Source organism: Phocoena phocoena, chromosome 5, assembly GCF_963924675.1.
Source record: "Phocoena phocoena chromosome 5, mPhoPho1.1, whole genome shotgun sequence".
Taxonomy (NCBI): domain Eukaryota; kingdom Metazoa; phylum Chordata; class Mammalia; order Artiodactyla; family Phocoenidae; genus Phocoena; species Phocoena phocoena.
In genome coordinates, this window is record NC_089223.1 from 125,271,649 (window position 1) to 125,288,378 (window position 16,730).

Here is a 16,730-nt window from a genome sequence, read left to right on the forward strand (position 1 = left end):
GTAAATCCACTGTGGTTTTTCCCCCAGTCTGAGGATTACTATGACATGAGACGGCTATATACAATTTTGGGCTCTTCTCTATTTTACAAGGTAAGTTGAAGCTTGAAATTTTTATATATGTCATACTGCTATATGAACAGACCTAAAGTAAATTTTCTCAAATTGTTACAAACATGAAAAATACAGTTATCTCTTTTTCTGTGAATGTAGGTACCATAAAATTTGATCTTAAAACAAGACTTGTACCTACATATTTGCAAATACAATAAATATTTCTGGTTTCATTATATTTTAAAGCATTTACAAACGTGTAAGAGAGAAACAGTACTCAAAGAACCAAGTGTATATGAGAGAAGAGCAATACTGCTTTGTTGATTTCCTTTTGCAGTCATGTGTTTTTTTCCCTTATCTTCAGAAAGTAACTATGCATCTTTCTGGTAAATTTTCTAACATTAAGTAGTTGACTTGCATGTAAAGCAAGTTAAACATCAAATGAATTTAAGTATTTTAATTTTTAAAAAAGATTTTTAAGCACAATATAAAACATATCTAAAGAAGAATCAAACAATACAGAACTGTAAGCAGTGAAAAGTAAGTCTCTCCCCACCTTGACTTCTGCTTCTCCACTTTTCATCTTCAGAATTCAGTGCTTTGGTAATTTTGCCAAATTCTCAGGCTAGTGCTACTTAGAGGTGATCTTGCTTTATGCTAAAGTGTACCTATTATAGACTTAAGTTATCCCAAATACTTGATGTCTAGTTGAAAAAAACATCTATTTTTACTATGTCTTCATTTATTCCATTTGAAACTGGAATATTTTAAGCCAACTGAAGAAATACCTATAAAACTCTTAGAACTATATTATAGGATTTTTGCTTTATGTCACTAGTTGACTTTTATTCTCTGTGGTTAAATTCAAGGGTTATTTGATATGCAGTCATTTGCCTAAGGATGATCTTATTGATATTGCTGTATACTGTCGCCACTATTGCCTACTGCCTTTAGCAGCAAAACAAAGAATTGGTCAGTTGGTTATATGGAGAGAAGTATTTCCTCGACATCACCTCCAACCTTCTGCAGACTCAAACACTGAAGTCTTTCAGGAACCTGAAGGGAGGTATTTTTTGCTAATTGTTGGCTTGGTAAGTTTACCTTAGTTTTTCTTGGGATTTTTTTTTTTTTTTTTTTGCCATTTACAGACTAAATAAATACACAAACAAAAATGATAGTTTAAAATTATAAGCATGTCAAATAGTAGTATTCAAACAAAATGTTATGTGCCCTTATTTCTTCTCTTTTGTATCCATTTAATACTCATAGAGGAATATTAATGAAACTCAAGATAAGATTTTAGCAGGTTCTTAAGATCTTCTGTTCCCATTTCTGTAAAAACAGAGGTTTTATCTTCTAGTTTGTTTTGGGAAATAGAGAGAGACATGAAAAGAATATAAAACCAGAACAGAATAAATATGTGATTGTAAATGAAAGGACTACTAATTATTGAGGCTCTCTGAAAGCTACCTTAGGGAATTCCATGTGCCAAAAGTGGCAGTTGATGGTATATCAGGATAAGGCAATGTGAGCTTTGTTTTCACGGGTTATCAAGAAGCATTGAGGATAACTAAGAAGGGGAGGGAGGATTTTTCAATAATCATCACACGATTATGCCACATGCCCATATCTGTTTAGTATTCATAAATATATACACGCATGTTACATACAAATATTTTCATGTAGCTAAACCTATATTAATTTGTTTTCTTATAGAGACATTATATGTTGTGCGTACTATTAGAAGCTGGAGGCTGTGCATCCAAAGCTGTTGGGAATCCTGGACCTGACTGTATATATGTGGATCAGGTCAAAACAACTCTTCACCAGCTGGAAGGGGTAGATTCCCGCATAAATGAACGGCTAGCCTCTTCTGCAACCCCCTGTTTGTCTTGTGCTGACTGGTTTCTTGCTGGATCACATGAAAAATTAGATAATTTAACAACCTCACCTATCCTCAGTAGGCTACAAGGTACTACCAAAGTAGCAACCTCTCCAACATGCAGAAGAGCTCTTTTTGGTGACTATTCCCTAAAGACACGTAAGCCCAGTCCATCCAGAAGTGGAGGATCTGACAGTGGTTGTGAAGGTGGAGAAGGTGTTGGCCTGAGTCCCCACACTACAGCATCTCAGGGTTCTGATGGTTCAGAAGAAAGTGGGGCCTTGCTTAAGGTGTGTGTTCATTCAAGTGTGTACGTTCTGGGAGCTAAGCTGTCTCTCCAGTCCTTACTTATAATTGCAAGAGAATTTTTAATGGCAGATACTTCTTCATTTGTACTAGTGGTTTTAGTCACTGTTGGCAAACCAACGATTTAGGACCAAAGAAAGAAGAAAATGTCAAGTAATAAAACATTAGCCCCTTGACAGCTAGGACATCTACTTGACAGTAATTACAAGTAGGGAAACTCTTTAATCCTGCTTTCCATGTTCAGCTCTTTCTTTTCTATTCACAGTGGTAACAGAAAACATCCTACTTGTGGGGCATTTGGTGGCTGATCTAATTAAATAGCTAGAAAGTGTTCAGTAGAAACAAAAGAATCAGAAACTTTAAAAAATTAGATAGATAGGTAGATAGATAGATAGATTCGATCTCCTAATTCCAAACAATAGAGCACTCTTGGAGCCCTAAGTGGGTATATTTAGGAAGTACTCAGATTGGTGGTACTCATTATCCAAGTCTGTGAAATTGGTAGGAAATACAGGAGGAGGATAAGATAGGATTTGGATAGACTTAAAGAGCCCTGAACAACTCCTAAAAGAAACTGAATTAATCTCTAAGATTCAGCCATTTAACAAATATTGATGGAGCATCTACTATGTGCCAAGGGCTATGCTACACAAAGGAGATAAAAAGATGAGTAAGACGCAGCTCTTGCCTTTGAGGAGTGCAGAGTCTAGAGAGGGGGACAAGTGTGCATACATATAAATTGTAACAAAATTTGGTGATAGCTCCATTATGGCTCCAGTAGAAGGTTTACAGGGAGAACTGTCATGTCTTCCCATGACATGGCTCTCGGGTCACTGTTAGCATAGGATAATCCAAGAAGTACAAGTTGGCATCAAAAATATTTAAAAGAAACATTGCAAGATAGTAAGTAGTTCTCTTAGAAGGATTTTTAGTTTTACGTCATTTCTCCTGTTTGATTCCATTCTTAGATATAAACAGATCTACTTAATAATACTTTTTAGGTCACTAAAAAGAAGTCTGCTCTTCCAAATCCATTTCATTCGGGGAACCTGAAAAAGGACCTTTCAGAAAAAGAATTGGATATGTATAACACAATGAAGTAAGAAACTTCCTTGTTTTATTCTTTTTCACTTAACTCTATGTCTTCGAGGAAATGTTGCAATGAAAAAGTGCTATTCCATAATATAGAGAGATTTTATTCAACAAATGTAATTATGATATCTCTTACATATGAAAGGTAATAGCTATGCTATTTCTTTAATATCTTTCATTATACATATAGGAAACATACTCACAAGAAATTAAAAGCATACAAAGTAATACTTCAAAATATGAAAGTTCCCACTTATGTCTCTTCCACAGGTAACCTCCCTTTTGTGTGTCTAGTTTTTACATTAGAGTTTACTATTTTTAGACTCTGGTGGATGCTCTGTTTTTGCAGATGGTCCTTAGCCCCGGGTACTCATTCCCAGTGCTTGAGAGTGATGGCTGCTAATGGCTCATGCATGGCTGAGTCCCTCCCCTGGCCTTGTCCTATTTGGAAGTTTACTGACTCCGCCAAGGTTACAACCTCTCTCTAGGAGTAGCCTACATCTAATGACTAATAGATAAGTAAGTACAAAGGCTTGGCCCCTACTTAAATTCAGGACAACTCTAAAAGGCCATCCAAGCTTCAGCATTCCCAGTGGTATCTGTTGAGATGTCTGTCTCAACTGCGGCACGATTCAACTTCTCCCATTGCTCAGTCCTTCAGTCTTAACCCCCACAGGTGTTGTTTCCAAGCATCCTCCCTGATAAACTTCCTCCCTGCATATCTCCTGATCAGAGTCTGGGGCCAGAGAACTGAGCCTGTGACACCCTCAAATTTACAGTAAGTAGGGAATTCTGGTGTAAAAGGAACCAAGTGAGAGGAGCATGTTTAACAGCTTAACTATTAAAATATGAAATGTTACATATTTACTTCTTGTTGGGCAAGAACAAGAGCACTGTTATGTGGTGACAAGCTGGTCTTCCTGAGCTTCATCTGCTATTTAATTACGATGTCATGCATGGTATCAACTTGTGTAGAAAAGTCAATTGCACACTTTTTTTTTTTTTTGGCCGTACCACGCAGCTTGTGGGATCTTAGTTCCTTAACCAGGGATTGAACCCGCGCCCTCAGCAGTGAAGCGCAGAGTCCTAACCACTGGACCACCAGGGCATTCCCTCAATTGCACACTTTTATTTGAACAAGTAGACATATACAAATAGAATTCCCATTAAAAAAAAGAAGTTCAGAGCTACCACCTTCTTGATCGTTGAAACATTTTATAATAAGTTCAAATACATACCTCACAGAGTTGTCAGGAAAAGGCTTTTTCCTGAAGTCAGGGCAAAATCAAGGTAATTTGTCTACGTAAAATAATATACTGGAAATATTGATATAATGTGTTAAAATTTGGAATTTAATGCCTTCCAATATGATGTTTAATTTTTTAATAGTTAAAAATGTTTTTTAATCAAGGAAATCTAAATCAAACCTTTGTTGGAAGCCTGAAATACCTTCCACAAACCCTAGTCTTCCATTTAACAAAAACTACTGCTCTGAATTTTTATTACCTCCATATCTTATTTCTTAAATATATATGTGTGTTATTTGGGCTTTAGCTCTAGTAAAAAAAACCTCTTTTTCCAACTTTATAACTTAAGTTTATATTATAGCTTAACATAAATGTATAATTATGTTAAATTAAGCATAAAGTAATATGTGATGTAAATCATAGGCTCTCCTATTTAAAAGGATGCTACAGATGCATATTTATTCTCTCTATTAACATGGAAAGGTCTTCAAACTATGTAGTTAATTTTAAAAGTGTGATATAAACCAGTGTGTAATATATTATCCTAATTTGTACTTGTTTTTGTAAAATAAAAATATATAACATACTAAACACAAAAATATACAGAAAACATTTCATTCAGTAACCAAATCCTATCCATTCTGCATGGATTCAACCCCTAATGATCCTACCCTAGATCAAGCTCCTATTCTCTCACCTGGTTGTATTGCAATGGGCTCCCAACTCCCAGCCTACCCTGAATCCATTCTCTGCTGTAGGAGTGACCTTTCTGAAGAACTAATCTGATTTAATCTACATTTTTTTTGAACAAATATTTGTCTTCTCAGTGAGTAATTCCTTGTTTGATGATTTTTAAACTTTTGGTTTATACACTGAGTGAGTTAATATACACTGAGTTGATTTATGGTTTTCAAGCACTAGACCTACTCATTTTGTCATGGGGTTGTTTTCAGAGAAAATTAAAGAAGTTAACACAAATGTTAATTCTAAACTTCCCTAAATAGGAATCTTATTAATTAATGATTCCTATTAAGAATTAATGATTCTTATTAAGAATCATTTCTGTTCTATACCTTTTCTTGAATTTGGTGACCTCAGGGTTAAAATGTATGTTTTAAATTATTTTCCTTTTTGAATAATTATAATTTTTTTCATTTTGATTATTTTTTACTTGATTGAAAAAATATCCGCCACCAGTATTAATGAGCCAAACACCCTACAGAAAAGTATGAGAAAAATTTGTAGATGACCTCCTTCCCTGCCTATCCCTGGTCTCTAACGAGAACCAAGAGCATTAGTTAGTGATCAAAAGTTATTCTGATCTTGCTCCCTAATTAACAGCTTAACAGGAATTTGGTTATCATGGATGATTAAGGCAGTATTTAGGCTAAGAGCTGAAATATGCCTTTGCTTTGCCTCTGTGCTATGGCTGGAAGAAGAATCAACTAAATGAATTTTTTTAATAGACATTAGAATGAGAATAGAGCAGCCTGAGTGAGATGCAGCTGGGGAATTGCTGTCCATATATTTAAAGATTGCCAATCAGGAAACAGCAAGGTATAGTGGAGCAGAGTCAGTTAAGCTCTGACACTTAGCTATGTGACCTCAAACAAGTTAATCCAAGTCCTCTGAACATTGATTTCCTCACGGTTGAAATGAGGATAGTAATGTTTAATATCTTACAGGGTCATTATGAGAATTAAATCTAAGGTATTTTAAAGCATCTACCCTGGAACATAGAAGACATTCAGTATATGATAACTATTGCCATTATTTCACTGTTGCCGTTATTGTTGCTCTTTAGCTCTTCTTACTGCTGGTAGAAATAAGCAGTATTTATAGGTTCTGCTGGCCTGTCTGAGATCTCAGTAGGAGAAGAAAAGATGGAGAAGAAGAATGGAGAAGTGAAAATAGTAAGAGAACATAGAAGAGAAGGAAGACTGTAATGATAAGAAGTAGTAGAGTACTTCTAGCAATTGCCATGGTATTCTAGAATATTAACTCAGCTTTGCAGTTGGTAATAATAATTTTATTTTTCTTCAGGATCATCAGTTTGACTATCATGGTAAGAGACTTTAATGCTACTAACTGAAAAGCTTAGTTTATTGGAAGGTGTTTTTATTTGTGGTCCACTCTAGACATACCTTGTTTATGGCTTGTAGATATCTGGCCCAGACATGGGCTGAGTTATTCATTACCAACCATGGAAAAAGAGGAGTTTAGCCAGTTTGGGTTGTTTAGCAAAGGGACGATTAAGTTACTTGCAAACGAATTGGTGTTTGTTTATCCTTGCATAACATGTAGTGTTTGCCTCCATTAAGGGAATTGATAATAACCCTAGCCTGTATTTCAGATAAGGAGGAAGAAGGAATTCAATGTTTGGCCTAGTTTCCCTTCCCTAATTACACTCCTAGTATTCTATTCTAGTCAAAAGCTTATTAGATGTCTACAGCATTCAAAATGAAGCAACATTTTTAAGTTTACTTCTAATATCTTTTTTTTTTCTTTTCAAGATTGACGTCTGGTCCTGAGAACACACTTTTCCACTATGTCGCTTTAGAAACAGTGCAAGGGATCTTTATTACTCCTACCCACGAAGAGGTGGCACAGCTAAGTGGCTCTATCCATCCTCAGCTGATAAAAAATTTCCATCAGTGTTGTCTCTCCATTCGTGCAGTTTTCCAACAGACACTGGTTGAAGAGGTAGGGCACTGCTATAAATATAATTTTCTGCCAGTTTATTTCCAGACCTCTAAATATTCTCTCTAAAACTCTTTAATCAATATGTCCAGCAATGACTATTTTCATTTATTTGTTTTAACAGTCATTCCATCTACCTTGAATGCCAAAGGATTATATTCACTGTACTTAACTTTAAAACTTTAAAACTTTGTTTCATAATTCTGAGTTTGATGTCCCAGATTACTATTTCAGGAAATGGTGGACCTGTGTGTCTTCTGTAGCAAAGTAGAACATAGTTTGTAATGTAAACTTGCCTCCCATATTTGACCCAACCATTTCTCGGACAGTTATCTCTACCACTTGGTAACTGATAATTCTTTAAAGTATTCAACCAGCAGGATAAGGTATTTTGGAACAAAATGGAATAAAGTATAGCAGTAGGTGCAATACTGTTATGTTTCAGCCACTTGGTTGGTTGCTTGCTTTTCAATCCAGGATGAAGTTTCATTTAATATTGTACCTCTGGATAAGTAGTAATGTTGTATACAATTAAAGTATCAATTAGATAGTTTTAATAGCAGGGAAAGATAAGTATTGATTTCTTGAAAAGGATAAACATGCAGAAGTTTATTTGTGACTGGTCAAACATCATACTGCCAAAAAACAAAACAAAAAAAAACCTCCCTGAAGAATGATTGGAATGCACATAGCAATACGTGTACTAAGGATGCTAAATTTGTGAAGAATCTAGGCTTAAAGGTAGAAGAACATTGGGCTGGGAGTAAGGAATCCTGGACTGAGCCTTATTAACTCTTCCTATTTTCTCAGCTATAAAGTGAGTGAGCTGAATTATATCATCTCTTAGGACTCATTCAGCAGTAAAATTCTTTGTCTTACAGGATTTCTTCTTCGAGCTATCAGAAATTGGTATTCAACAAAATGTTATGTTTGACTATATATCTCTATGTGCTTTGCATTCTTAGGCTCCTCCTTTCCTATTTAACATATTGATAGCTTCTATAAGGTTTATTTCATTAACTTATTTAGTAATATTTGGTAATATAAATTAGGCTTCCCCATATTATTTAAATATTGAGGTACCTACTACACACCAGATACTACTCAAGATGCTGGGGATACAGCAGTGAACAAAACAAAGTCTCTTTCCTCATGAAGCCTGTATTCTAACAGGGGAGGCTAATGAATTAGCAAGCAGTGTAATATATCAGGTAGGGTAAGTTTCAAGAGGAGTAATAAAACAGAGTAAGGTTGAGAGGTGGGGGTAACTATTTTGAAAGATGCCTCTGATCATGTCAAGTAATATTTGAACAGAGACCTGAATAAAGTGAGGGACCAAGCCATGTGGCAGATGTGGAGGCACAGCTTCCAGGCAGAAGGAACAGCAAGTACAAAGCCACAGAGGTAGGGTGGCTGAGAGAGCCCTGTAATGGGCTGAGTAGGGAGAAGACTGGTAGGAGTTGAGATGGCAAAGGTAGCAGGGCCAGGTCATACATGGCCCAATAGATTAGGGAGTCTGGGCTTTGTTTGGAAGAAGATGGGAGGTTCTTGGGCAGTTCTGAGCAGAGCAGGGACATGATCCTTAGTTTTGAAAGGATCAGTCATGCTACTGTGAACGAGCTTGTAGGGTAGAGAGGGTGGAGGCAGGGACCAGTTAGGAGCTGTGGAAACTCTCAAATCAAGAAGTCAGTGGCCTCTGGATCTTGAATATATTTTGGAGGATGAGCCAAAAGGATTTGCTGATGTCTTAAATAAGTATTTTGAGAGAAAGAGCAGAATCAAGGATCACTCCACTGTTTTGGCCTGAGCTTTACAAAAAGTCTTTATATTCCAAATGAGTCACTGGTTTGCTAATGATTTGATCAGTGGGAAATTTAGAGTATGCTTTAGAGGAAGAGACAATACTGCTTTAAGTATATGTGTTTTAAATATATTACAAAATCATCTATTCATTTAGTAACTCATTAGTAATCTGTTCATTAAGCACCTACTGTGTACCAAGCACAGCTGCTTTCAAAGAATACAAAGATGAATAGCATATTTTGTCTGCCCTGGAAAAGAGATTTTAATGTACTGGGAAAAACAAACCTATAAACTGCTGATATAATATAGTGTAACTACTAATAAGGTAGGGCTGTGAACAAAATGTTCCCTTGGAGAGTCAAGAGAGACTTTATCCGTGAAGTCTCTTTTAGGAGATGGTGTTTCAAGTAAGTATGAGGGGACTTCCCTGGTGGCACAGTGGTTAAGAATTGGCCTGCCAGTGCAGGGAACACAGGTTCGAGCCCTGGTCCCAGAAGATCCCGTATGCCACAGAGCAGCTAAGCCCGTGCGCCACAACTACTGAGCCTGTGCTCTGGAGCCTGCGAGTCATAACTACTGAGCCTGTGCACCACAACTACTGAAGCCCGTGCGCCTGGAGTCCGTGCTCTGCAACAAGAGAAGCCACACCAATGAGAAACCCGTGCACCGCAACAAAGAGTAGCCCCCGCTCGCCGCGTGCAGCAACGAAGACCCAACGCAGCCAAAAATAAATAAATAAACAAATAAATAAATGTATAAAAAATAATAATAAAGTAAATATGAGGAAGAATAGAAATTTTCCTGCAGGTAAAGAGAAGAATGTCATTGCAGGCACTTAAAGTATTACGATCAGCCAATTCAAATCTATATATAAAACATTTTAAAGTAACATTATTAATACCAGTTAATATTAATAATACCTATTAATTTACAGAAGAAGAAAGCACTAAATGGTGGAGATCATTCAGGTTCTACAAATTCAGTGTCTTCTCTTAACCCTGTGAAGGAACATGGTGTATTGTTTGAATGCTCACCTGAAAACTGGACTGATCAGAGAAAAACACCACCAGTTATGGCTTACTGGGTAGTAGGGTAAGTGGAAAAAAATATTAAAAAGTGACAGAAAAGTGGTAATGGAGATAAACATGTTCAGATATAGGCATGGAATTATTTAATCTAACTATAATATTTTAATGTATTTTAGAATTTTACTTTATTTCCTAAGTATCTCCTTTAAATTGCTCCCAACTCTTTTTCTGTTACCAAAAAAAAGAAGAAAACTTATTCAGTTATCTTACAAAATTGTATTAGTCATACACTAAAAGGTAATGAGTCCACACTTTCACTGCTATTTCCTTCTCTCTGTCCCTACTTCTTTTTTTTTTGCGGTACGCGGGCCTCTCACTGTTGTGGCCTCTCCCGTTGCGGAGCACAGGCTCTGGACTCACAGGCTCAGCGGCCATGGCTCATGGGCCCAGCCGCTCCACGGCATGTGGGATCTTCCCGGACCGGGGCATGAACCTGTGTCCCCTCCATCGGCAGGCGGACTCCCAACCACTGCGCCACCAGAGAAGCCCCTGTCCCTACTTCCTTTCTTCCCTCTCTCCTCCTTTCTTTCCCTCTTCTCTTCCCCTCTCCTTCTCCTACCCCCAACTAACTCCAAGACTCTGCCCTCCCTGGCCCATGCCCACCTGTCTGTTTCCACCTCCTGTCACTCTCTTCTTCCGTCCACTGTGCACAGTTACATTGGATGGGGGATGGTCTACTTCTTCACCTTTGCATATCTGGCTCCTGGATATTCAGACCAGTGCTAGCATGCCATCCCCTGTTAAAGAGACAAAAAAATGATCTGTTGCCCACATTAAAGTGGCTACTTGGTTATTCTCTATCACTGCTTTATTCTTAATTTTCTTGTTTGTTTATGATCTTTCTCCCCCTCACTAGAATGTCAGCTTTATGAGGTCAGGAATTGATCTGTCTTGTCCACCACTGGCACCTGCAACAGCACCTGGCACACAGTCACTTGATAAATATGTAAGGATTTAGTAAGTGGAGCTGTGCTTGGCAAAATGTGGTGGTGGGTAGGTGGACTGGCAAACGCAAAGCTAAACACAGTCATTGCATCTGATGGTCTTACATCTAGCAGAAGAAATATGAAACATGCTTAAATACCTATGTATATATGGATGCATATTCTATGGAGATAGAGAGAAAGATACTGGCTATATATAATAAATTAGGTAATACAACCAAACACTCTGGGAATTCCGAGGAAGGGGGGCAAATCTAAACTGAGATTGTAAAGAAAGGCTTAGAGGTTCCATTGATCTGCTTTAGAAAATGAATTGGATTTGGATAGAGCATCCTAGGAAAAGGATGGGATGAATAAAGATCCAAACAAGGGAAATCATAAGGCATGGCAGTGAGTAGACTGGTTTGCTAGAATGGTAGGGGAATAGCATATGCAAAGATGAAGTGAAAGATCAAGCTGGAAAGCTAAGTTAGGACCACTGCAGAGAGCTTTCAATTCCTGACTAAGGAATTGAATTTTGAGGGAAATATTGAGCCACTGACAGTTCTTTGAGTTGCGGGAGAGAATTGGTGGAGGAATGAGCACCGAGTAAGGTGGGACTAATGTTACTGGACACCTATCATATAGTACTAAGCTGTATGACAAACGCTTTACAAAGGTTATCCAAAGCAGTAATTCCCATGTGCTGGTCCACGGGATTTATAATCACCTGAGTCACTTATTAAAATCAGAGATGCCTGCACCCCACCCCAGACCTACTGAACCATAATCTATGGGAGTGGGACTCTGTATGTTTAGTAAGCTCACTTGAGACTCTGATGTGTAACCAACCAAGCCTGGGAGCATCAGCATGATCAAAACTCAGTGTAGTGTGATCAGAGCTGTGCTACTGGAAGATCAAGCTGGGAACAGCATATGAAAACAGTGTGGACACAGGAGAGAACAGAGATAGGAAGACCAGTTAGGCACACATGCAGGTGTACAGTGGAGCCTTAACTACATTCACAATTGGAATTGAAAAAAATCAATAGGTGTTGAATTATGACGTTGCTCATCTATGTAGAATAGAGAAATTTAAGGCAGTCACGCAGAACTACACCTGATTTAAATGGCTTGATTTGTATACATTAGTATTGATTAAATAGACTAAAATTTTAACTCTTTAAGACAATCAAAGTTTCAATGTTAATCCCAATTCAATGTCTAATAACTATTGTACTTAGAATGATGGTACACCATTGGCTGTATTGTAATAATAATGACTACATTTAATACTTTAAAACTGAGGGACATGATTATACATGTTGATAAAATAGGCTTTTTACACTCTGGAAAAATAAACATAATTGACCTAAGGCATATATTATTTATTTTATAATAAATCTAGCTGCATTTCCCCCTACTGTAGATTTAGATTAGTGGTTTTGAATTTACTACTTATTCTTTCAGAAACAAAAAAATTAAGTAAAATAAATTGAAGAGTTGGAGTCATTTTCCCTTTGTTTTTTGTTTTTGGAATTTCTGAAATGAGTGTGTTCTTTTCCTCTACAGGAGGCTCTTTCTTCATCCCAGACTTCAAGAACTTTACGTCTGTTTTCATGACTCAGTCACAGAAATTGCCATTGAAATGGCTTTTAAGTTGTTCTTTGGATTAACCTTGTAGCTGTGTTTTCTTGTTGTACAGCAGCACTGCACAGACCATAAAGTAGTGTTAGAACTGCTGAAATCCATTCACAAAGAGATAAGGTTTAACTTCTTTCCTCTGTTCAATACTGAACATAAGATTGTTAAAGACTGAGATGATATGCTGCTGGATTTGATGCACTAAATCTTTTTGTGAGACTTTTGAAGAAGATACTTGATCAAAATATGAAGAAGGGATTGTTAACTTATTTCCATTTTGGTATATACCATTAATTTATTTACTAGTTTGAAATACTGTGATGTGTTTTATGTAAAATTAATATAGGAATGTTTATCTGGGAAAAATACCCAATTCGTTGTATATTTTTCTTAAGACTAATATTGATATCTGGCGAAACAATCATGAAATTGGGAGGAGGTGACCAGGTTCTGTAACTGATTAGTGCTGTGACCATGAGCAAGTTGTTGTACCTCTGTGAGCTCAGAGTTTTCATGTACAAATGAAATGATTGCTTTGAGGTGTCTAAAGACCCTCTTAAGTATAAAATGTGCAATTTTTCCCCTCTTGCCTATTGTTTGGTACCTAAATTTGTAATGTTCAAGTACTGATTCCTTCTTAGATCAGATACTTTTCTTTAGTTTAGGTGTTTTAGTAGATACCTCACAGTGGGGGAAGAGAGGAGTGAAAATTAAACTTCTTTTTTTGTTTATTTGATTTTCTTTACTCTTCCAGGTCAATTCTATTTTGACTAGGATATATTTTTTTAAACTATTTGTCCATAAACTTTCATTGTTTTTCTCTTTGTTGAAATATATTCAGGTATACACACACATTTTATGCAAGTTCATGAATTTTGGGAAAGTTGTATGTAAACCTTTTTTAAAAACCTAATCATGTTGAAAACACTGAAAAAGCTGACTAAAGAAATTCTATGGCGACTTTTTTTGTTCAATACAAATTTTTGCCTTACAAGTTTGGATCATTATGTATTGGGTTTTCCCAAAGGGGGACATTTTAATGAATAATAGTTTACTTGACTTTGAGTAGAGAAAGAAAAGTACTAAGATGAGAATTTTCATTGGCTGTCAGAATTTGGTGGATTGAAAGAAAGGAAGAACATGACAATTCTTAATTGACATTTACCCAATGGATTCTATTGAAGTCTCAGATGCCCCCAAGACTTTAAAATACTGGGTTCTCTCTCCTTCAGGACTTAACTTTGGAAGGCAAATTATGTCGGCACATCTAAAGCCAGTCCCTTGCCTTTCCCCTACCTCAAACGTGAGACCTCCAGCTTACTCTGAATTAACTGCAAAATGTAGTGAATGCACCATTTGAAACATTTGGTCTTAGGAGAAACACTATTATTCCTCTGTCATGAGTTTAAGAGATTTTCACCCAATCGTTTAAGATGCAAACCACTATACTTGTCCCATTAGTGACTTGTGGGCCTTAATTTTGCCATTCAAAACAGGGAAAGAAACTTTGGTTCTTGAAATGTAGAAAATGGCTTGCAATATCCTCCCCCTTAAGATTATAATATTGATCAAATGGTAGATAGACTCTTTACTACTGTCTTAGGACTGCTTGTGTACATATATAGGTATTGAGGTATTATTTAAAAGTATTTAGTAAATGTCTTAAATTTCTTGATATGTCCTCCAAAACAGCATGAGCTATTTTTAATACTGGGAATTATTTATAAATGCAGCTATTGATCACCTCAGATTTTCAAACAGACTGAACTAAGACTTGGGATTTTACCATCAGGAACTTTTTGTTTCATTTAATGAAATTTTGGTTTGCTGAACTGCTTTCCTGGTGTCAAAGAATCATGAGACCACCATTTAATAACTGAAATAAAAAGACAAAGCAGACTACTGATGGTAATAAGGGCGAAGTCATTTGCAACATTGTAGATGTGCTCTGTAATGACCATGTTGCAGAGACATTACATTTTTAAGAAATAAAACTAAACATTATCTTGGCTTTTATCTCTAAATGGATATCAAAATAAGCATTATAAGTAAACTTAGCTGCCCATTTTTCCATATATGTTCAGATTCACATCTGAACACACATAATCAGATCAGTCTGATTATTAGACAAGAAGTGCCTATCTGCCATTTTATTAAATAAAGAGGGACAAAGAATACTTTAGCAGATATAGAAGCATTCTTAAGTTGGAGTTTATTAGCATCCTGCAAAAGTTCTTTTTTACCAAAGACTGTAATGCAAAAGCCTATATAACCAGCATTAAAAAAAAAAAAAAAAAGTCAAGTGCTGTCTTACCACTATCATATATTTTTTAGCCCCACAAAATTACATTTTAGCTTCTAACCCCTTTCTCTTTCTTTATCACTCGTTGTTTCTTTTGGTCAGGTTAGAGAAGAGAGTGTTTCTTATTTGTGCCAAGGGACCCTTGATGGTGATGCATGCTGGCAAGATAGTAAATTTGCAGTGCCTGCTTTTTTATATTTGTAATACAAATGGGAAAGGCTATGAAATCAATTTACTAGGTTTGTCCACTTTGAACATTCTTGAAAATAATATTGTGAATAATCATGTGTTGTCTGTGTGATTTCCCTCTAAATAGTGCCTGGCATATGCTATGTGCTATAAAAGTGTTAGCTGCTACTACTACTACTACTACCACCACCATTTATTATTATTATTATTAAATATCCATTGGTTGAAAACCATGGAGTCAGCTAAATCATACCTTCTACTGTACAAAATTTCGGAAAGCTAAGAAAAAGTATTCTGCACTAAACACTTCTAAAACGATGACTTATACTTTGGATATTTTAAAATATATTATTGAATGTTACTAAAACTTTAATCTGTATACTAAACTGTGTGGAAATAATTTAATTTTGTAGAGTTATACTTCTATATAATTGAAGATATTTTTATACTATATTGATAGTTTTTAATAAAGATGGTTTAGAGGTTTGTTTGCAGTTGTGTTGCCTTTTTGTCCGTTCATCCTACCCTACAAACATTTATTACATTTCTGCTCTGTACCAAGCACTGTTCTGGATGCCAGAGATACAGCAGTGAACAAAACAGCTAAAAATCCCTACCCCCATAGAGCTTATGTTCCCGTGGGGGAGGTAGGCCACAAGTAACACAAATAAGTAACTGTTGACAAAAGCTAAGAGAAAAAAAAAAGTGAAGCAAGAAAATAATATATGAAGTGTGGGAGACAGGGTGGCCAGGGAAAGTGGTGCTGAGGTGATCCCACATCTCAAGTAAGTGAGGAAACTAACCAAGCTGATTGCCAAGGAAAGAAGAGTGAACAGTGCAAAGGCCCTGAGACTCTACACTTTTAATATCAACATATAAATCACCAGAACTTTTTTCATTCCCTAAATCAGTAAATAAAATACAATGCAGCAAATTAAAATAAACATTTTCAGTTATATCTATTGAAAAGAGCTGATTCAGAGCTCTTAATAGGGTTTAAAAAAAAAAGCTACACTTCTAAGTACTTTCACTTTTGCTGTCTCCTAACAATACATGTCAAAAGTAAGCTAGAGGATATCATAAAGGAATATGCTATGAACATGTCAACTACGGGGTCAAATGTCAGGGGAGAGGGGCAAGGGAGGCAAGAAAGGAAGGGACAGAAAATTGCCCTGGGAAGCAGCAGAAGACTTGCTTTTGCGGCCTCCGAGATACTACGTTCCCTGTGACCAGAGATGGTTCCGTTGACCTCTCTTGGCACCTTAAAAAGACGGTCTGGCTTGGAGTGTGGTTCACGCAATTCACCCTTTAAATTTCTCCCTAAAGTCCTCCGAATTACCTTAAAAGAGAATGAAACATTTCATTTTTCAGATTTTTGCAGATAAAATGCCCATCATTTCTTGAATTTGCAATGGTTTTCACAAAGCATTTTGAAGTCAACACAATGAGAAGACTTTAAATTTTTCAAGCTAGGAATAATTAATGCAATTGCTTCAGAAAGAT

The 16,730-nt window shown here is 36.4% G+C and overlaps 1 protein-coding gene across 1 annotated transcript in view; it reads left to right on the forward strand.

Annotated features, from left to right (window-relative positions):
* The window catches only part of INTU (inturned planar cell polarity protein), a 70,525-nt gene extending 57,749 nt beyond the window's left edge, over positions 1 to 12,776 (forward strand). The window contains exons 10-16 of the mRNA XM_065878111.1: positions 28 to 90; positions 921 to 1,142; positions 1,768 to 2,223; positions 3,241 to 3,338; positions 7,092 to 7,281; positions 10,016 to 10,173; positions 12,665 to 12,776. Of these exons, the coding sequence (XP_065734183.1) occupies positions 28 to 90; positions 921 to 1,142; positions 1,768 to 2,223; positions 3,241 to 3,338; positions 7,092 to 7,281; positions 10,016 to 10,173; positions 12,665 to 12,776 (1,299 nt within the window). The remainder of the gene's footprint in view (positions 1 to 27; positions 91 to 920; positions 1,143 to 1,767; positions 2,224 to 3,240; positions 3,339 to 7,091; positions 7,282 to 10,015; positions 10,174 to 12,664) is intronic.
* The last annotated feature ends 3,954 nt before the right edge of the window (positions 12,777 to 16,730 follow it).